Source organism: Microcebus murinus, chromosome 8, assembly GCF_040939455.1.
Source record: "Microcebus murinus isolate Inina chromosome 8, M.murinus_Inina_mat1.0, whole genome shotgun sequence".
NCBI classification, from domain to species: Eukaryota; Metazoa; Chordata; class Mammalia; order Primates; family Cheirogaleidae; genus Microcebus; species Microcebus murinus.
In genome coordinates this window covers 71415010-71437677 of record NC_134111.1, presented here as the reverse complement: position 1 = coordinate 71437677, position 22668 = coordinate 71415010, and the positions used below count along the sequence as shown (strand labels likewise).

The window sequence follows — 22668 nt, the reverse complement described above, 5'->3', positions numbered from 1 at the left end:
GGTTCATCACACAAAATTTTACTGATATATTTGTATTTACATCTGCCATCTTACTGTGGGGGTTTTCTTTTTACCATATTTTTCCTTTTTATTTGCCCTTTTTTTCTCCTTTGTGTCTTCAGTTAGATTCTCTTCTTTAACCTTTCTTTTCATCTGGCTTGAAAGAAATACATTCTATTAGTATTATTTTATTGAAAAACCTAAAATGTGTGACATGCTTATTAACTTTATATTTTTAATATCTATAGCTTTTTAACCAATGAAAAGCTTCTAGACTGGTTCAAAGGAAGCCAAACTACTAAAACTGTTTTATTTAATTTGCTCCAAAGTAAAAGTTTATTACCATTTTTTAAATATTTTAATCAGGAAAAAGAATGCATAATAAATCATATTTTTATGGAATATATTGAATTAAGAGAATACAATTATTCGAATCTGTAATACTCATAGTCTAGTTTTTGAAGGTTCATCTTCATGTTAAATCCCATAAACCAGTGATTCTCAATTAATGAGGGGTACATGCACATGGCATGGCCTTTAGAGTGGTAGCATAGGGAGATTAGTACATTTTTCCCACACCATACATGGAGAAAGATGGCATCTCCATTTCCAGTTATTCCTAGAGCTCTCCCTCCAGCTTACCCAGTGAGTCTTTCAGGTCTTCTGCAGATGTTTCATCTAGAAATGCTTAATGATTCAAGGGCAGGGCTCATCTCTCCTTGGAGCTATAATTTTCTTCTTGCAAATGGCACACTTGGTTTCCTGAAACATCCTGACATCCTCACACCATCCTGTTCTTAAGTGAGGAGCTGTGGACTTTAAAATCCATGGTGAGTAAATTGTACCATAAGCTAAAAGGCGGCATAATTCAGTTCATGGCCAAGGATGAAACTTCTATACTATAGCCCTTGCTTACTTTGGTGAAGACCCAGGTATGACTGAACCTCCCAATAGCAAGAGGCATAGTAGAGGGGATATTATTTCTAGTTGTCAGGGCCATAGGAAGATCCTCTTGGTGTACAGTGCCTCTCAGTTCCCTCCCTCCTCAAAATATAGAAACTGACGAACGTGATGCAATCATAAGCAGAGTATTTTAAATGGTCAACTATTACTGGTAGGTGGTACCTTAATTCAGAGGATATACTTCTACTCTAGGTAACCCAAGACTACCTACTAAGGAGAGGAAGCCAATTTCATCTCTAAATTGGTTAATCCCTTCCCCTCTGCTCAAAGTAGTCATTGGTGATACAGGAAGGCATCTTAGACTGGGCTTCTCCTATCCTCTCTCTCCAAAAAGAATAAGACTTTCTTGAAAGACTCCTCTTGAAAGGCTAAAATCCCCATTAATTAACCTTAGTTAACTTGGTTGTCACTGTTCTGGCCCTTCTCGTATTATTAACCTCAAAATATCGGTGTGTTCCTCTTCATAAGGAGATCTGGATAAAAAGAATCCTATCCAGATCTCCTGAAAGAGGATGGGACAGGGCCAGTTGTGTTGTGCTAAAATGACATATTTTATACTGTCTTAGTTTTGTAAGGGATTCAAGGGCTTCTAGAGCTTGTGATCTTGGTTACCCTTGTAACCTAGCTCCCCACAAGCTCTATGAATTAGTAAACCTTTGCTGCAAAAATAGATACATGGCTATCAATATGTCCACACCTTTCTAGGTCTGCTGATACTGACTCTGGCAAAAGATAAGCCAAGGACCCACCAAGGTTTACAGCACCCCAGACCTCACTAATAAGAAGAGTTATTCTGTTATGTGGTAGAACTATGGATAGTGGGGTATTGCCTCTAAGAGGCAATTACAGATTTGATCATATAACAACCTTAAAGACCAAGTCTTAGCCAGGAGACCTAGCCTTCCCCATAACTCAAGGTTACACTAATCATGGCCAACAATGCCACTACATACTCTACTTACTTGGTACCGGTAGGGCAGTCAGAGATCCAGGAAACTATCCCTACCATACACCCAAGGCAGAACTTGCTAAATGCTTGGTACTTCATGATTATAAGTCATCCTTGTTAAAGGCTCACAACCTGACTAACTACTGGCTTCACTCAGTTTTGAAACTTCCCAGATCTAAGGAGCTATGTCCCAGTCACAAGTACAACTTGGAAAAAAAAAAACCTGTGCCCCAGGGCCCATATTCTAGCCTACACCTTTCTTAAGTACTTTGGCATCAACTTCATATTGAATTTATTAGGCTCTTCACAGCCCCTACAGAGTCCATAGGTCCTGAAGAAAAATGAGGTCTACATGCAGAATAACTGTGAGGTTTCAGTGAAATCAAAGATTGTATTTTTTTTTTTCATGCTCCTGCCTATTAGCCACAGGTCTTCTGACTTCTAAGGTATCTAATTTATGAGTTCCTTTATGGAACAGTCCTCTAATATACAATGGTGCCACTTAAAATATACATTTCCCACTACTTCTTACATAACTTCACACACAGGATTGTAGTCTAATGAGCTGACATCCTTTTATTACCTTCCTAATGTGACATCCCATGAACACCTGATCTAGGCAGTACTCTTATCACCTCCTGCAATACTACTTCCAGAAATATACCAAAATGAATATTTAAGAACTTAAAGGATAGTATTAGAAGAAACTTACTTTCTAGTCAAGGGATCCACAAGATGCCAGATACGATATTAGCAGTTCTGGAGTAGAAGAATTCTACAAATTCATCATATTCTCCCAGAAGTGGTTAGGATGCCCCCTCTTGGAAGTGCATGCCCTCCAGTTTTAAATTCCATCTACCCTCCACTTGCCATTCTTAAGCTGCTGGATCAACTTGAACATACCAACTGAGTACTCAAAGGATATTTGCTTTACCTGGTGTGCCTCCTACAGAGAATCCAAGTGGTTCACCTTCCATATCGCAGAAGTCAAACCAAACTTATCTCCACTCAAAATATCCTGTCTTCTGTAATAATTATGCCCTATCTAATTTACCTATTTTCTTGTGCCCTCGTGGTACCACAAATATCCAAGTAGCCACTCAGGTGCCTGTACAAATGACAAGCTGCACAAAAAGAACTCCATTAACAACTTCCAGCAAGCCAAGGTCCATTGTATTGACCAACATTAAGCCATAGAAAAGATCACTCAAGGGGAAGATACTGTAGAACTGTAACACTGCTATTAAGGGCACTTCAAAGACAGAAGTTTTCATCCCACTGGTTTTCCACATCTGTTTTCCTTCATCCATATAAACACATGCTGTCTTTTACCACTCTCTGCTCTATCCAAGCCACAACATACTATACTCCATCCTATGCCAGTAGTCTGCCCTAGTAATCCCAGCAGATAACCTGAATATGTCATATGGAAAGCCCAGAATTACGAATAAAGAGGGTCTGAAGGAACATATGTACAAATAGCCTTCCACCTTTAGAATGCCTTCAAGCATTCTTTTCCAAGCAGTGTATTTTTTACTTCACTGATTAAGAAACAGAAACTGGAGCTGAATAGTGGCACCTAAAATAAATCTAGGGGAACTACCAGCAGAATAGTTTACTTTATAGTGAGCCCTTTCTACTTGCTACTGTACTTAGAATGAATATTCCAAGGCAAGTTCTCATGTTAAACTTTGGCCTAGCAGTCCAATCACCTATGAGATATAATGCTGGCTTACTATGTTGTAGTCATTGTATAAATTGATAACAGCTTGTCTATGATGTTTTCTTATGGAGCCTTGGAGAGATTCCCAAATCCAGTTTGAGATTCCCGGAGCATTGATCATTTCCTCCCTTCACCATCACCTTCAACAAATGAAACAGAACAGATCTGAATAAGGTACTTGCAAACTTTTAAGCTTTAATAACTTAAGTTAAAAGAGCAAAAAATCAGTTAAAACTACTTGAAAATAAATACATTAACATTTATAATAACTATTTCACAATTTCTATATTGTATTAGAGATCCTGACTAACCAAAAGAAATCATGAGGTAAATTATGTATGTGGATAACAAAATTAAGACAATTCAGAAATATAAAAAAATATTGTCCCTTTGAATTAGTTTTAATCATACCTGTAACCTAATGTTATTAAAGTTTAAAATTTTTAACATACCAAGTACCTTAAGAGAGCTTTATAGTTTATCATATAAACAACCTGATACATTTGATTATTTGCTTACTAATCGTTAATAGAGTGTCATTTTTTAGTAGTCTGAAAAAAAACTGAGGATTCTGAGTTTTTTTAATTTCTTTTTGTTAAAACAGCAGTGGTTGCAGTCAGTTCAGTTATCCCTAAGAAAAGCAGTAAAAATTTAAAGATCTGAAGAATTAGAAAGCAGAAAGCTAATTTATTCTCAATATTCTGAAACCTCAATCTTAATTAAATGTATAAGAGGAGCCATCTGCTGGTTGAAGCATAATGTTACAAAACACAACTGTTAAAAGACTATTAGCCAAGTAGGGAGTCCTAGTTGTAGGAATTTAAAGAACAGGGATGATAAACATGGGCAAAAATCACCTGGTCTAAGACACTGGTTTTTAAAGTTTTAATAAAAGAATCTCTTAACAGGAGACCCAACATATATAACAAAGTAAGGCTACCCCATAAAGCCTGAAGTAGGGGGCCTCCAACCCTCACTCTCAATAAAAGGAATCACTGCACTAATTAGCCAGAGAAGCAGACACCAGACTAATGAAAAACAAGCCATGAGAGGTAGTTTGGACAAAAATACATAACTGTGGTTTGGAAGGAGGTACAATGAGAAGAGATGCTATTGGCAACATTGTCTCTTACCCATCTTTCCCTGGAGACATCTTAGACACACAGTGCACAAAGGACAGTGGTTATTGGGCACAGATAAATGAAGAAAAGGGGGGGACAAGCACCTGAAAGGCTAAACCTCTTTTCACAGGAGCACAGTTTATGTGCTCATTTGATGCAACACTTTAGAAAACACTAGTATAACTTTCCTGAAAATGAAAAACAAGAAAATAACATTTGCTTTTTAACCATACACCAATTAAACACTTGGTTTCTAGGTCCTGTGGGCTTTCACCAGCCAAGCCTTGGACTGGTCCAGTCTTGGAAACAAAAGCCCGGTTTCAGGTCCCAGCCTCCTCCCTTCAAAAGGGCATGGATGTCCATAGAACCGAGGCAAGAAATAGAGCTCTGCAAGGCTCCTCTCTGTGGCAGAGACCCCCAGCCTGGACAGCAGCTTATCAGCTAGGCTCGGGGTGACAGGCTGCAGCAAAGTTCCAAAGACTCGCAAACATTCGAAGGCCACATGAAGCACAGTACTCAGCCAGGGGGCATCCACTGGGCTCTCCCAGTTCAACTTCCACGGTGCATGCCTTTGGACAAAACCATTAGTTTGCCGGACACAGCTGGACACTGCCTCTAGAGCTTTATATATCTGAAAGTTATCATAGTGGTCTGCTACTTGCTTGGGCAAAGTGGCCACTGCGCTCACCAGAGCATAGTCCTCTGCCTGAGCACGAACTGGTGGCTCCAGCAACCCTGGCTCACTGGGGAAGCAGGTAGTGCAAAAGGACGGGTAGGTCCCAGAAGGGTTTATCCTGTTGGCAGTGCATCGGTTCAAAAGACCTCCCAAGGCATCTGCCAGCTCGGAGTCCAGCAATTTAACCACCTTTTCATCGTAGTAGTCACAGTCCCAGTTGGGGACGCCCTGCCGAAGAAGAAAGTAGCGGAAACCATCCACAGTATAGCGATCAAGGCAAGTCCTAGGATCCACCACGTTTCCCAGGCTCTTAGACATCTTTTGGCCACACACCGTCCAGTGGGAGTGGACATAGATGCGGTGTGGTGGGCTCATGCCGGCCCCTAACAGGAAGGCAGGCCAATAGATGGCATGGAATTTGAGAATGTCCTTACCTATGATATGAGAGGTGGCTGACCACCAAGATTTGAACTCAGCATCTGGGTAGCCAATTACAGTGAGGTAGTTGACCAAGGCATCTAGCCATACGTAGATGGTCTGCGAATCGTCCCCGGGCACCGGAATGCCCCAGTGCAAGTGGCTACTCCTGCGAGACACGGACAGGTCAGGCAGCTCGTCCTCTAGCCACTGAAGGACTGCGTGATGGAACGGCTCGGGGGTGATTGCCTGAGGATTGTCCCGCAGCCACCGCTGGAGTGGCTCCCGAAACTGGGAAAGCCTGAAAATGTAGTTTTCTTCCTTTGTCCAGGAGACTGGATGTCCACTCTCGAGAGATACGGGACAGGAATCCCCTGATGGGCCCGGCTGCCAGGTGACCTTGGCCTCAGGCAAGAAGCACTCATCGGAGGCGCAATACCAACCTTCATAGAGTCCCTTGTACAGCAGACCCCGGGCCTTCAGCACCCCCCAGAAGTGCTGTACAGTCGCCCGGTGCCGGGCCTCCGTGGTGCGGATGAAGTCAGTGGAGGAGATACCAGCCTCCTGGAAAAGCTGCTGGAACTGAGCAGAGACTCGGTCGCAGAGCTCAGTCGGAGCCAGGCCCGCAGTAGCCGCCGCCTGCTGAATCTTCAGACCATGCTCGTCGGTACCAGTGGAGAATCGCGTAGCGGAGGCGCTGGGAACTCGTAGGCGACGGTGGCGGTACAGGGCGTCCGCCAGTAGCGCCGAATACAGGTGCCCGATGTGTGGCGCCGCGTTCACGTAGAAAATGGGTGTAGTGAAGTAGGCGCGCGCGTCGCAAACATCGTCGCGGGCATCGAGAAGGCCCGAACTGTAGTGGCGTGAGCCAGATCCCTCCAGGAGAGAAACCCTACTGACCCCCGCGCGTCCTAGCAGCCGGAAGACAGGAATTCGCAGCATGGTGCTGGCCGGGCCCAAGCGGTGGGGGCGGGATCCTGGCAGCACGTGTGATGGGCGCATGCGCAGCATGGCCGTGCTGCGGCTTCCGGCCGGAAAGCCAATGAAATCCAGCCGGAGCGCCGGCCCTCTGCCGCTCCGCCCGGGCCTCTTCCCTCCGCGGTCTCCGCCCAGCGGCGCCAGTGGGTCTCGTGCGACCGCGTCTAGCCGGAAAAACAGCTAGAGGAGCTGGGCTTAGGGAAGGTTTTGAAAGCGAAGGCTTAGGGGAGGTTATGAAAAGCTATCAGTATTTACCTTTGTATAAATAACGTCCTGTGTTTCCTGCTTTGGGTTCTAATGTTATACTTATGGGTCCGTTTTTCTCTCTGGGCTGAGCCGCTTGTGACAAGAATTTTGTATTCTGGCGTTTCTCAAAACCCCTGTCAGTGGCTGGCGCTCTGCTGGACAGAGTATGGCTTATACAAATGCCTAGTCAACGTCTGGAATGTCACATAAATTTTACCTTAGAGCCTAAAGAAATCTGGAAGGGAATGAGGGAGAAAAGAAGAAAAATAATTACTAAGAGTACTTGAGAGCAGGATCGGAACTGAAAAAGTAGGGGACATCTTTAAACAATTTTTGTTGAATCAACAAAAAGAGGTAGATTCGTGATCTACCAAGTCCTTGCCAAAGATTATTGAGATCCAGGGAGATGGAATGCAGTATTACTGCAAATAAGAATTTTCAAATTTATTTATCAAAAGTCATTTTCTTTTAAAACGGTATTGAAGTTCTTCTAGAACGGTGTTTTTCAAGTTTGTTTTTGTAATGGAACCATAGATGGGGGGGTGGGGTGCGGGAAGACCTCAGGAGCCCAGAATTGGAATAATACTAATCCCTGGTTCATAACACACTCATCTTTAGTCTAATACTGGCTTTTTCTTTTCATTGAATTTAAATAGTATATAGATTTAATACTAAAATGGAATGGCACACCTAAGAACGAACAGTAGTCTCTGGTTTCCAGAACAGCAGCACTAGCAGCACCTGGAACTTTGTTAGAAATGTATATTCTCTCATGCCTGTAATCCTAGCACTCTGGGAGGCCAAGGCCGGCGGATTGCTCTAGGTCAGGAGTTCCAAAACCAGCCTGAGCAAGAGCGAGACCCCGTGTCTACTATAAAGATAGAAAGAAATTAATTGGCCAACTAATGTACATAGAAAAAATTAGCGGGGCATGGTGGCGCATGCCTGTAGTCCCAGCTACTCAGGAGGCTGAGGCAGAAGGATCGCTTGAGCCCAAGAGTTTGAGGTTGCTGTGAGCTAGGCTAACGCCACGGCACTCACTCTAGCCTGGGCAACAGAGTGAGACTCTGTCTCAAAAAAAAAAAAAAAAAAAAGAGAAATGTATATTCTTAGGCCCTATTCTCCACCTACTGAATCAGAAACTCTGGATGTGGGCCCCAACAATCTAGGTTTTAAGGAGCTCTCCAGGTAATTCTGATGTACACAAAAGTTTGAGAACCACTGAACTAGAAGATTAACAGTGATTTAGATCTGTATGCTGATTTTCTTCTTGTCCTCCTTTCTTCCTCCCAGAGGTAATCATTGTCTTGAATCATTGTCTTGAATCATTGTCTTGAATGTACTTCTACATTTATCCCATATATAGTGTGTCAAAGTAACATTGTTTAATTTGGGTTCTATCTAAACACTCTAAAAAAGGATATATTACTACACGTAGTCTTCAACTTGCCTTTTCCATTCAATATTTTGTTACTTAGCTTCATCCATGTTGTTGCAAATAACTGTAGTTCATTCATTTTGACTGCTGTATAATAATCTATGAATGAAGCCATGTGGTAAATTGGATCTGATTTCAGTGGTGGTATGATGAAAGATGAACTAATCAAATTTTCTATAGGAGGTACAAAAAGTAAAACAAACATCCTTTGGATACTCAGTTGATGTGCTCTATTTGATCCAGCACTTTAAGAAGGGCACGTGAAGGACAGGTAAAACTTAAAACTGCAGGGTAGGCGGGGCGGGGTAGCTCACACCTGTAATCCTAGCAGTGTAGGAGGCCAAGGGGGGGGGATCACTCAAGGTCAGGAGTTCAAAACCAGCTTGAGCAAGAGCGAGACCCCATCTCTACTAAAAATATAAGGAAATTAACTGTCCAGCTAAAAACATATATAGAAAAAATTAGCCGGGCATGTTAACACATGCCTGTAGTCCCAGCTACTTTGGAGGCTCAGGCAGGAGGATTGCTTGAGCACAGGAGTTTGAGGTTGCTGTGAGCTAGGCTGACGCCACGGCACTCTAGCCTGGGCAACAAAGTGAGACTCTGTCTCAAAAAAAAAAAAAAAAAAAAAAAAAACTGCAGGGTATGTACAACATCCTCCAGAACTAGGAGCCAAATTGAGTCTAAGTGTCTGAGAAATCAGGTTCTCCAGCAATTCTTACTATTTTTTTTCCTTTTCCATTGAATCAATGCTTCAGCATTCGAATGTGTTATTTTTTCTGCCATCCTAAAAAAAAAACTCAACTACTACTCCATTTCTGCTCCACTTCTTTCCTTTCTTTTAAAGCAGAACTCCTTGAAAGAAATGGCTGCTGATACATGATACACATTCGAGTGGTTCAAGTTTTTGCTCTTAGGAATAATACTGCTATTAACACTCATATATGTCTCTTGGTTCCTATATGCTAAAGTGTCTTTTGAGTGTATACCTAGAAATGAAATTGCTGGATCATAGAGGATGTGAACATTCAATTTCACATGATAATGCCAAGTTATTTTCCAAAATAATTTATATTCCCATAGCAACATTACCTTAAAGAGGTCTCCCCAACACTTGGTATTGTCTGTTTTCTTAATTTTTGCCAGTCAACTGGGTATAAAGTGTTATCTCATGAATGTATACAGTAGCACTATTCACAGTATCCAAAAGATGAAGGCAACCCAAATTTCCATCATCTGATGACTGGATAAACAAATGTGGTCTATCTAGACAGTGGAATATTATTCAGCAAGAAAAAGAAATGAAGTACTGATATGTTAACACATAAATGAACCTTTAAAACATTATGCTAAGTGAAATAAGCCAGACACAAAAGGCCACATATTGTATGATTCCATTATGTAAAATATCCAGAATAGGAAAATACATAGAGACAGAAAGCAGATAAATGGTTGCCAGGGTCTGAGGGAAAGTTGGAATGAAGAAGGAATGCTGAATGGGTATAGAGTTTCCTCTTGGGGTGATGAAAAAGTTCTGGAGCTATTATAGATAGTGGTGATCATTGTACAACATTGAGAGTGCACTTAATGCCCCTGGATTGTACACATTAAAATATCCCAAATGGGCCAAGCTCAGTGGCTTATGCCTGTAATCCTACCACTTTGGGAGGCCATGGTGGGAGGATTGCTTGAGGCTAAGAGTTCAAAACCAGCTTGAGCAACACAGCGAGACCCCAATTTCTACAAAATGTTAGTTGGTTTTGGTGGCATGTGCCTATAGTTCCAGATACTCAGGGAGGCTGAGGGCAAAAGATCACTTGAGCCTAAGAGTTGAGGTTGTAGTGAGCTGTGATGGCGTCACTGCACTCCTGCCCCAGCAACAGAGCGAGACCCTTTCTTAAAAATAAATAAAATAAAATAAAATGCCCCAAATGACAAATTTTATAGCATATTATGTATATTTACCACAATTTTTAATTGTTATCTCACTACAGTCTTGATTTGCATTTCTTCAAATACAAGTGAAGTTGAGAATCTCTTCGTATGTGTTTCTTTGCATGTGAAATACTTGTGTACATTTTGTGTCTTTTTATGTTGGCTTGTCTTTTTCTTTACTTATTTGTAAAAGTACTTTATATATTTATCATACTGTTCCTTTATTACTTGCTGTTTTGCAAATATCATCTACTGATTTATACCTTGCCTTTTCACATTAAGGAGTCTTAACAAAGTTCTTAATTATAATATAGTAGAATTTATCAAAAGTTAACTTATGATTATTATTTTTGCCTCTTGTACTCTAAGAATAAATATCCATATTTTCATATGAAAGTTTAAAATTTTTGCATTTGATGTGTAAGTTCTTTATGTAGAGTTCTTTATGTAGAGTTGATATTTTTGTGTATGATAAGAGGTATGGATCCAATTTTTTCCCCATATGGATGACCATTTCTCCACTGATCTGCAAGCCACTTTCATCATATATTAAATTCTAGGCTCTTTATCTATTGCATTGGTTAATTTGTTTATGCCTTGCTAAAAACGTGATTTTAATTACTGGAGCTTTATACTAAATCTTAATATAGAGAGAACTAATCTGTTTTCCATATTCTTCTTCAGAAGAATCTTAGCCATCCTTGGCCCTTTTATTTTCACATAAATATTAAAGTCAACTTGACAAGTTCCATGCAAAAGACCTGTTGGGTTTAGCTCATCATTGTGTTAAATCTATAGCTCAATGATAGCTATCAAGGGCTAGGGGAGAGTGACATATTTACAATAGTAAGTATTCCTAAAAATGACTCTCCATTTACTTAAATCTCCTTTAATGCTGTCCAGGAAGATTTTATGACTTTCTACATAGAAATCTGGCTTAATATTTTGATAGATTTATTCCTAGAAACTTTGCATAGTTGATTTATAATGTAAATGGTGTCATTTTCTGAAAGTTACGAGTTTTTTTTTTTTTTTTTGAGAGAGAGTCTCACTTTTGTTGCCCAGGCTAGAGTGAGTGCCGTGGCGTCAGCCTAGCTCACAGCAACCTCAAACTCCTGGGCTCAAGTGATCCTCCTGCCTCAGCCTCCCAAGTAGCTGGGACTACAGGCATGTGCCACCATGCCCGGCTAATTTTTTGTATATATATTTTTAGTTGGTCAATTAATTTCTTTCTATTTTTAGTAGAGACGGGGTCTCGCTCAGGCTGGTTTCGAACTCCTGACCTCGAGCAATCCGCCCGCCTCGGCCTCCCAGAGTGCTAGGATTACAGGCGTGAGCCACCGCGCCCCGCCACGAGTTTTTAATTGTTTGTTACTGATGTATGGAACTGATAAAAGCTAAGGAATTCTGTTTGAAGAAAGGGTGGAGGGGAACCCAGAGCCGTGACTGCTTGGCCTCCCTTCGTGATCAAAGCCCCTCCTCTTCAAAGTTGGCACTTCTTTGAAACCAGAGGGCTCTTCCTTACACAGTTTAAGAACTACTGCTCTAGAAGAATAAATAGTTAAGAATAGTTAATATTTTTTAGAAAAGAAGATATTGTAACTGCTGGACATTGAAAAATTAGAAAGCCATAAAAATTTTTAAGTGTGTGATGCTGTGAAGCAAGACTATAATGCAATAAAAAGTCGAAACACAAATCTTAATCTATTAAGTATGTGATGAGTGTAGCATTTCTAATCATTAGAGAAGAATGGCTTTTTCAATAAGTAATGCTTTTAAGAAGTCATTAACTTCTTGGGGAATTTGACCGCATTATGAAACTAACAGTACATTAAGTAGTTAAAACTCAACGTTGGGCCGGGCGCGGTGGCTCACGCCTGTAATCCTAGCACTCTGGGAGGCCGAGGCGGGCGGATTGCTCAAGGTCAGGAGTTCAAAACCAGCCTGAGCGAGACCCCGTCTCTACCATAAAAATAGAAAGAAATTAATTGGCCAACTAATATATATATATATATAAAAATCAGCCGGGCATGGTGGCTTGTGCCTGTAGTCCCAGCTACTCGGGAGGCTGAGGCAGGAGGATCACTTGAGCCCAGGAGTTTGAGGTTGCTGTGAGCTAGGCTGACACCACGGCACTCACTCTAGCCTAGGCAAGAAAGCGAGACTCTGTCTCAAAAAAAAAAAAAAAAACTCAACGTTGGTCTGCTAGCTTGTGAATTCTGGAAATTATAAAATATGGTTTTTTTCATCTTTGTGTCCATAGTGCCTTACATATATAGTAGACACTCTATAAATACTTGAATTATTGTCGAATTTGCTTCTTTGAGAAGGGCCACATAAAATAGATTGGATTTAAGTTATTATTCAAAACTTTTCTTTGTAGGGAAGGGGTTGGATGGTACATGACTAACTCTTTTTTTTTCAATTGCAGTGACTTTATGTTAGTGGCTTTTCAGGCCCCCAAAAGGAGTCTCTTTTGATGAGGCCATCACCCAGTCAACCATCTTCACTGTGGAGTCCTAATTGCTTGATTCCGTTTTGTAGATCACAAAGTTTCCTTCAAATGATCTCTTTTCCATTCCTTCATATTAGGTGACATGTTCTGAAAGTACATCCGTCTTTCTCTAATTCTTTGAGGTGGCATATTCTGGTTCCCACATGTGTTTGAACCAGGTTGTTTCTTCTTCTCCGTTGTTATTAATGCTTTCATTATCCTCTTATTCCTCTTAGCACAGTCAGAGCATAACATATTATCTTACAGGCCCGGGGATGGGAAATGGCAGGCTGGTAACAGGAAGAGAGAAATCATCCTCCTGGGAGTGGCAGGCACCCAGGCCTGACCCTCACAAAACTGCAAGCGAACCTAACCCTTTGTGTCTGCTGGGAGAGCTTCGCCTTGGAGCACACACCACCTGACTACGCCAGACGCTTGTGTCAAAAAGGCCTCAGCAGAAGCAGGAATAGAACATGAATTTGCAGCCTTCGGCTGAACAACTTTTGCGGCAATCCTTCCCCACGATGCCAACGAAGATTGCCCAGGTGACGATATCACTTCAACAATTTAGTCTCTTCTGCTTTCACATTCATCTTGCAACTTTCCTGAACCTTTGCTCTCTTGGTCCCTGTCTTGTGTTTCCTTGAATATGGCCGTAATCTGGACTCCTTTGATGTTTTAGGAATATAATATTTCTGTTCAGGATAAGCATGCTGCTGAAGCCTATGAAAAACTTCTATTTTCTTGCCATCAGTACTCAAATTGACTTGCTGGCACCAGTTCCGCCAAATGTCTCGACACACATTACTGATGGGAGGCAACGTGTTTGGCAAGGGAAGAACTGGTGCTTTACGTCTAGCTTTTGGGGGAGCTTTGAATTGTTCATTTGTTGGAGGTAAATGAACTTCATAGTATTTCCCAGCCTTGTTCGGTTTGACATCAGAAGTTGAAGAAACAGTTGATTCCAATTGTTCTATATTTGATTGTCTCTAACTGGAACCAATGTCAAAGTCACACTTTCCTCATCATCTATTTCCTCCTCAGAGAAATTCTTCTTGCTGGTTTCATGATTTGAGTCTGACATTTTCAGCAACACCTAGGAGAAGGCAAAGCCAGCAATGTTCAGGACATATGCAGTTTTACTTTTTTTTCTTTGTTCTTTTTTTTTTTTCAGATGACCCTGCAGTGCACCGGCCAGCCCACGAAACAGAGTACCCAGAGCCAATTTACTTCTTTTAATCTCATGATTAACTCTTAAAAGTTTTAAGTCTTTGATAAACTTAGGTGATCCAAACTTGCCTAGTAGCTATCAGAATACTTTGCTACCAATTATGGAGAACATTTTCGTAAGGTTCATTCATTCATTCAAGGACTAAGTGAGCCCGTACTACACCATAGACAAGAATTGATAATACTTCTTCAATCTTGATAAAAGATTCTCTATGAGGCCAGGCTCATGCCTGTAATCCTAGCACTCTGGGAACCAGAGGCAGGTGGATCACTCAAGGTCAAGAGTTCAAAACCAGCCTGAGCAAGAGCGAGACCCTGTCTCTACTAAAAATATAAGGAAATTAACTGTCCAGCTAAAAACATATATAGAAAAAATTAGCCGGGCATGTTGGCACATGCCTGTAGTCCCAGCTACTCGGGAGGCTGAGTGAGACAGGAGGATTGCTTGAGCCCAGGAGTTTGAGGTTGCTGTGAGCTAGGCTGATGCCACAGCACTCTAGCCTGGGCAACAGAGTGAGACTCTGTCTCAAAAAAAAAAGATTCTCTATGTTCTGCTGAGAAGCTGTAAAAAAAAAAAAAAAAAAAAAAAAAAAAAGATTCTCTATGAAAACAAATGTGGTTGTGGTTGTGATAGTTGGCCATCAGGCTGGAAGAGAACTGACTTAGATCTATAGCTTACCCTTTGTATTACAATTGCCAGATGGATCAGAGTTAAAGAAGTAAGGGAAGGATGAATAGATGGACCACGGAGGATTTGGGGGCAGTGAAACAGCTCCGTATGACACTATAATGATAGATATATGTCATTATACGTTTATCGAAACCCATAGAATATACAACACTAAGAGTGAATCAGTGTAAACAATGGACTTTGGATAATAATGCATCAATGTAGATTCATCAATTTTAACAAATCTACCACTCTAGTGAGGGAGGCTATGCATGGATAGAAACAGGGTATGTGGGAATTCTCTACTTTATGTTCAATTTAAAATATAAACTTTATTAATTTTTTTAAAACTAAGAAAAAAAAACAATATTTGTTCCAAAAGGAGAAATATACTATTCAAGAAATGTGATTTGTTAAGGACAAAAAGGAGAGGTGAAAAATTTTTAAATGGAAGTATATAAAAATGTACAAGCAGTGAAGAGGTATGGGGCAAAATATATGATTGCTGACAAAAGCTTAAAATATATAAGGTTAATATCTTAAACAGTTTTATGACCAGCCACATATTTATGTAAGTAATATAAATGAATTATTTAGTCCTTAGAATGCATTTTCTCTGCTTATTACTTTCCAATTTCTGTGTATGTAAACTATTTGACCATTTATGAAATACAATCAGAGTATTTAGGAAATAATCCAAAGTGGGGAAAAAAGTAATCTTTATAAAAATCTTCACAGTAAAAATTTGAAAATAACTAAAATGTTACTTCTTAAGCACTGTATTAAGTACTATGAAATCCCGTATAACTGTTAAAATATCAGGAATGTGTGCCCTACTGATACATGAAAATGTTTTTGAAATATCATTAAAGGTCAAATAAAAGTTTATTTTGTTAGAATTTTGGAGAAAAAATTACCTAAATGATTACTCTGTTGTGAATTTAAGGAACTAGCAGTTTCTTTTACTAAAAGTAAAAGAAATTCTTTAAGACCCTACTGATGTACCACATTCATTCATTCGGTCAGTCATCAGCTCTCAACTGGACTATTGCATTACCTTCCTGACTGGTCTTCTTCCATTCTTGCTCCAATTAAAACCATCTTCCTCAAAGCAGCCACAGTGACCAATCTAAAATGCAAACTGATCTTGCTTGCCTGCTTCAGACTCCTCACTTGATTATTCCATTTGATTATTTGCCCTTTGTTGCCTACAAAATAAAGTCCAAATTCTCTTTGTATGGCATACAAAGCCCATTACAGCTTAGCCCTTCCCTCCCTCACAGCTTAGTCTTTTTTCACATTTTATGTTCTAGTAATTGTCAACTGCTTCATGTTCCTTTGAAATGCCATACTACTTCATGATTCCATGACTTTGTTCATGCTTTTCCCTCCTCCTGGCATTTGCTCCCCACCTTTCTTTATCTATCTTACAACATATTCATCCTTGTAGACAGCTCAGATATCCTCCAGGTTGAGTTAGAAGCCCTTTCTTGGGCTTCTGTGGCATCCTATGCATACTTGTATCTCAGCAGCTACACAATTATATTGAAATTGTTTGTAAGTCTGTCTTCCCTTTTAAACCATAAATTTCTTTAGGGCAGAGGCCATGTTTAATCATCTTGTGTACCAGCATCTAGTTCAGTGCCTGGAATATAGCAGGCATTCAATAAATATAATGGGTACTCAATAAATAATCTTCCAGTCACTGCAGTAGATACTGATGACCTTCAAAGATTCTATTTCTGCCATACGGGACCTCATAGACCATCATACAAAAGAGGACATGAAAAATGACAGATATAAGAGCATTGTCAACAGTCAAATGAGGTGAGGCATGGTGGCACACACCTGTAATCCTTGCACTTTGGGAGACCTAGGAGGAGAATTATTTGAGGCTGGGAGTTCAAGACCAGTCTGAGCAAGAGTGAGACCTGTCTCTACAAAAAATAAGAAAAGTTAGCCGGGTATGGTGGCGTGCACCGGTAATCCCAGCTACTCAGCAGGCTGGGGCAGGAGGATCACTTGAGCCCAGGAGTTTGAAGTTGCTGTGAGCAATGATGATGCCACTGCACTCTATCCCTGGTGACAGAATGAGACCTTGTCTCAAAAAGAAAAAAAAAAAGTCAAATAAGTCATACTGGGTCAGAGTCTGCTGTCTTTTTTAGCCAGATTTACCCCAAATTGCTTACCACCAACCATGCTCATCCTTGAGCATGAAGGACTATGGAATCTTCCTCTGTTAAAAACACTTCTTGAAGGCCGGGCACGGTGGCTCATGTCTGTAATCCTAGCACTCTGGGAGGCCCAGGCTGGCGGATTGCTCGAGGTTAGGAGTTCGAAACCAGCCTGAGCAAGAGCGAGACCCGTCTCTACTATAAATAGAAAGAAATTAATTGGCCAACTAATATATATAGAAAAAATTAGCCGGGCATGGTGGTGCATGCCTGTAGTCCCAGCTACTTGGGAGGCTGAAGCAGCAGGATTGGTTGAGCCCAGGAATTTGAGGTTGCTGTGAGGTAGGCTGACACCACGGCACTCACTCTAGCCTCGGCAACAGAGTGAGATTCTGTCTCAAAAAAAGAAAATAAAATAAAAAAAAAAAACACTTCTTGAGAAGCAAAACACTTGAAGACACGTAGGCAGTAGGAAAAGATAAATGGTAATAGTCATCTACAAACTAAATAATCTATCCCCCTTTTGAGTTTTCATGAGAATTCTTCAATGTGATTTAAAACTTTTTCAAGTTTGTGTTCTTTAGAATCTCAAATGTGATCAGAATTTATTTTGTAAATAATGGGAGTGGTGGCAGAATCACTTCCTTCCGATTCCTACTCCCACCCTATTTTATAAGTCATACACATCAACAAATGTATTTTGTGCCAGGCATAGTGTTAAGATAGGAGATAAGATTATCTCATTCAGACTTCATAACAAGCCTATGAAGTAAGTACTAATATTAACTCCATTTTATAGGGGAGGAAATTGAGACTTGAAGAGGTCAAGTAACTTGTCCAAGTTCACATCTCTAGTAGGCCTTAGAAGTCAGATTTGAACCCAGGCAATCTGCTTCCAGGGCTTGCAGTTTTGATGAGTGCACCATACTACCTGACCTATAAATAGTAAAATACAGTAAATAAACATTCATTACAATTGGTCCATTATAAATTATTCTTGACCTTAGGTAAATGGCAATTTATAAGACTGAATCAAGTTGTCAGTGTTTTGTCGCTTGTTTTTTTTTAGTTAAGGACACATTGAAGCCTATAGAAGTATTATGTTAGTTAACTGTCATAAGCTTTTTAGTAGTAGCAGTTTTTCAAACTATTTAAAGAAGTTGGGGAAACTAATTATCCACATAACTGTCTCTCCTTTACGATTAAGTAAAGTCTTTTTATGAAAATATTTTAATATAAATTTTTTATATTTGGCAGTTTTAGTTAGTGTATAATTTTTCCAGCAAAACGACACTTCATGTGGAAAGAAATCCTCAAAGGGCTTTTTTTTTTTAACTTTTCTTTTTCCCTTTTGGACTCCAGAAACAATTTCCTTATAAAGCTGACTTCCTTTCCGGGAATGATTTTTGTTTCCAACCATGTTGAAAATTCATTTTTTTCCATTCCTCTTCTCTCTCTCTCTCTCTCCTCCTCCTCCTCCTCCTCCTCCTCCTCCTCCTCTCTCTCCCCACCCCTCTCTCCTTTTGCTTTCTTGGTAGTAGCTGGGAGGAAGGAGAGTGGGCATAGGACAGAGAGAAGGGAGAAAACAGAAAAAGAATTGTATGCCACTGTGTCTGAATCTGTCTTCTACTTGCCGATAATTACATCCAAGTTGCACTTTTGCCTTTTTATTTCCGTTTTTGGACACCTCTTTTATCATCCAGCCAACTGGGTAGACAAAGCACTGTTGGTGCCCTGAGCGACAGAACTCTGGTAGGGGGCTGGCTGTAAATTGACGTGGCATGGAAATTCTCCGCTAAGTTGTAGCAGCTTGCGTGTTTCTCTAAGATCAAGCTCAGCCTCCTGGAGCTGAAGCTTAATCATGGGTTCAATGACTTTACAGAAAAATGGATAGAAAAAGTCTTCTCCTCCTTTCTTTGGACCCAAATGTTTTCTTTTTGGGTATCTATGATTTAGCTGAAAACAAAATCAAAGCAGTTAAGTCTGCAACTTTCTTTTTGCAGCTTAAACAACAGAATTTGCTGCTCTCCCTCCTCTTTCCTGCAATTTAATTCCTTACAGATTTTGCCATGGGGTGCGGACTTAGAAAGCTAGAAGACCCTGATGATAGCAGCCCGGGAAAAATATTTTCTACCCTGAAGAGACCGCAAGTGGAAACAAAGACAGAATTTGCTTACGAATATGTATTGCTGGATTTTACACTACAAGGTACTTTTTGCTTCTATTTTATTTGTTAAATGTTTCAAAGATAAGAGACTATTAATTTTTCAAAGTGTTGGCTTGTGAATTTTGAAACTGTTCTTCATAATTAGATTATATAATCAATCTGACAGTAATGCTTTGTTTCTTAATTGCATTTTAAAAGATTTTTGTTTTGTTTGCTTCATTTTGTTGGTAACATGGCTCATAGGTACTTTCTAAAATTAGGGAAACTGCTGGGAAATACTCCTTTCATTTTTAAATCAAATATTTATGTAGAAGGATTTATGAAAAATGTTTGATTTCCAGGACAAAGAGCTATAGCCTTAATGACAATTTGTGTTTTGAGAAAGATTTGAAAAGCATAAGAAGGTAATAGGTAGGAAATATTACTTGCATCATATTGTGGAAGATTGTTTGCTAAGACAATTCTGAGGTTTCCAACTGTGTTAAATTTTGTAATTGTGTTAGTCATTTGATGTTTTTGACCAAACTAAGCTAGAAGTTTGAAAATTAAAAAAAAAAATAGAAAAAAAAAACGGTAGCCTTCTGTAAGACACTTCCTTTGCTCCGTGCTCTGTCCCTAACAGCGAAACTCTCTGTTCCAGAAAGTTGGAAACACAAATAAACAAGCCCAGATGGCAGCTCTGTGGAAGGAATGGAGGCGGCCTGACTTCACAAACACTTTGCCTCATTTCTTTTAGAAACTTTAGAGTACTGTACAACTGCATAGACAAAACAGCCTTTAAAAAGAATGACATCTTTAATTATGGAGTACTAAAAATGAAATTTAGAGTGCCTTGCTTGCTGTTAAAGTTATCCAGATATTAGTATTTTAAGTTCTTTTTACTACAAAGTTATATTTTTCAATTCTAGTAAGCCACATATTTTATCAGTTCATAGAAAGTTTAACTAAATTATCATGTGTTTGATATTATCTTAATTTTTCTTCAACTTTTTTGTTAACACCAATTCTCCTTTATTTTTTTATTTTATTTTTTTTTTTTTTGGTTTTGCTCTGGAAACAGTGCATCTTTGTGCAAGAAGCAAGAACAGCCCATTTTTCTTTGTCAAAAATTAAGCTGGCCAGCAAACAAATTATTCCAGGGACATACTCAAAATCTGTACATGTACTTTTAACATGTTCACATTCCTATTTTCATCTAAGGCTAAGGCAAAAAGAATTAGTATTCTTAATCTTCTTTTTAATTATGAAAGTTAAAAATGGGTTAAGGTAATGATGACAATCAGAGAAGTAAGCAATCATGTGAATTTTTTCTATACTATTTCAAAAATCATTTAAGAAAATATTTGTGGTGTGATACTGTATTCACTCCATTGATTTTCCTTGTCAATTATTTTTTAGGACTAGTTTCTTTAAATCCACAGGACACACACACATACACTCCTTAACCATGAAACCATGTCTAGTCATAAAATTTAGATCACAGCCATGTTGATCTATACTTTAATATTTACTGAACAATCCGCCGTAGGATCATAGGGCTTAAAGTAACTTGAAAAATTGTTCTGATTTGTTTCCTTCCAACAATGTTAATGTCTCAAACAAATTTGTATAAATGTAATCATCCTTGAGTCAGAAAGATCTACAGCTTTATTCAAAAGTCATTTTGGTTTTGTTATTATCAGACATCCTTCTTTCTGTAAAAGTGGTATAATTTCTACCTTCCACTCCAGGTGTTTGGAGGAGGTAATAGAGTGTAAGTATGGGCATAGTGTGCAAATGTTAGCACATAAAACAGGTACATCTTTTAAAGTTGCACCTAGTTCCTATTTGGTACAGGCACCTAGTCTCCTGGTGCCCCATTTGCACTCCAGTTCTTCCACATGCTTTTGTTTTGGTTTCTTCTTTGTTTGTCTTTGTCTTTGCCTTTGCCTTTGCTTCAGAAGCCAGGACTCTCAACATCAGCCCAGCTCCACAAACCACTTTCCAGATGTAGATTCCGTGCTCTTCTTCTGTTGTCTCTGATCTCCACCAGCCGCTCCAGTGTACATAGGGGTGAATCAAGGGTAGTTTAAAACATGCCAGCCTTCTGTTTGGCACTAGAAATTCTGTCCTGGGATTGCTGAAAGGAGTATCGAAGAGTCACACCTCCTGCCTCCTGCCAGGGGTCACCATGGAATGAGCAGCCTTTGCGGAAACAAAATGGCCCAGTGACAGCTGTGTGTGCTCATGGCTCATCATGAGTCTGTCTCTTACATCATTTTCCTCAGTTTTTCCAAATAGAGGTCATGAGACAAAGAGTAAAGTTCCATTGGGGGCAGGAGCAGGAGACCCTTTGAAAATTCCAACTGCCCTGCCCTGTGTTGTGGTGGTTATAATGATCTTGAACAACTTATTTATTTTCCATTCAATTCCATCTCTCTCTGTCTCTCCCTACCCCCAGTTGTACAGTCTTACAAGTACATTTCAAATAAGGTCACCCAAAGTTGCCATGGTACTTACTTGAGGAAAATGAAATGTTATTTTTATCTCAATGTAGAATGTCTCAAAGTTATCCCCTTTATTATGAGTGAACTCACTTGTCACCTTCTACTCTCTGCCTTCACTCTCAAAGCTCCGCCCAAAACACAAAACAACTTATACCTCCCTTCTCCACTTTCTCCTTCTCCCCCCACCATGTTCCCCACACTTTTTTTTTCTTTTTGACCTGTGAGTCATTATTTATATCTACATAGGAGAAATGATAGCATAGCCTTTAAGCATTCAAGTCTCCGGAGTCATAGTTCCTGGGTCCTGAATCTAGGCTCTTTCACTAACTGTGGCAAATTTGTAAACATTGCTATATTTCAGTTTCCTCACCTGTAAAATGGGAATTCTAATAGTGCTTACATCATAGAGTTGTTTTAAGGATCAAAGGAGATAATACAAGGTGACCTACTTGGGGCTAGGTACAGTGGCTCATGCCTGTAATCCCAACGCTTTGGGAAACCAAGGCAGGAGCATCAATTCAAGACCAGCCTGGGCAACACAGTGAGACACCATCTACTACAAAAAGTAAAAAAAAAAAATTAGCTGGGCATGGTGGCACATGCCTGTAGTCCCAACTACTTGAGAAGCTGAGGCAGAAAGAATGCTTGAACCTCAGAGTTCAAGGTTACAGTGAGCTATCATCATGCCACTGCACTCCAACCTCAGTGACAGAGTGAGACCTTGTCTCTTACAAAAAACAAAAAAGCACTTAGTAAGCACTTGATATACTTGATAAAAGTTAACTGTTATTATCCCTCCTGTAAGAACATCATCTGTCTCCACAGCTGGGGTCAGACTGAGTATCTTTCCTCCTTTATTTATTTTTTATTTTTTTATCTTTTGAGACAGAGTCTAGCTTTGTTGCCCTGGCTAGAGTGAGTGCAGTGGCATCACCCTAGCTCACAGCAACCTCAAACTCCTGGGCTCAAGCAATCCTGCTGCCTCAGCTTCCCGAGTACCT

The 22668-nt window shown here is 39.9% G+C and overlaps 3 protein-coding genes across 3 annotated transcripts in view; 1 reads left to right on the top strand and 2 right to left on the bottom strand.

Annotated features, from left to right (window-relative positions):
- The window catches only part of PLCL1 (phospholipase C like 1 (inactive)), a 391376-nt gene extending 385421 nt beyond the window's left edge, over positions 1 to 5955 (bottom strand). Inside the window, exons 1-2 of the mRNA XM_076005775.1 lie at positions 5867 to 5955; positions 3649 to 3775 (exon numbers count right to left, since the gene is read on the bottom strand). Of these exons, the coding sequence (XP_075861890.1) occupies positions 3649 to 3756 (108 nt within the window). The 5' untranslated portion in view covers positions 3757 to 3775; positions 5867 to 5955. The remainder of the gene's footprint in view (positions 1 to 3648; positions 3776 to 5866) is intronic.
- On the bottom strand, positions 3785 to 6830 carry MARS2 (methionyl-tRNA synthetase 2, mitochondrial). The gene has a single exon (XM_012777004.3). It carries the CDS (start codon positions 6789 to 6791, stop codon positions 5010 to 5012), a length of 1782 nt encoding a protein of 593 aa, XP_012632458.2. The 5' UTR covers positions 6792 to 6830; the 3' UTR covers positions 3785 to 5009.
- An 11645-nt stretch (positions 6831 to 18475) lies between these two features.
- Positions 18476 to 22668, top strand: part of RFTN2 (raftlin family member 2) — a 60205-nt gene continuing 56012 nt past the window's right edge. The window contains exon 1 of the mRNA XM_012777007.2: positions 18476 to 19222. Within this exon, the coding sequence (XP_012632461.1) occupies positions 19084 to 19222 (139 nt within the window). The 5' untranslated portion in view covers positions 18476 to 19083. The remainder of the gene's footprint in view (positions 19223 to 22668) is intronic.

Bases quoted from the DNA above. Each gene is read 5' to 3' on its own strand.
- MARS2 (XM_012777004.3), bottom strand. From the start codon at position 6,791: ATGCTGCGAATTCCTGTCTTCCGGCTGCTAGGACGCGCGGGGGTCAGT.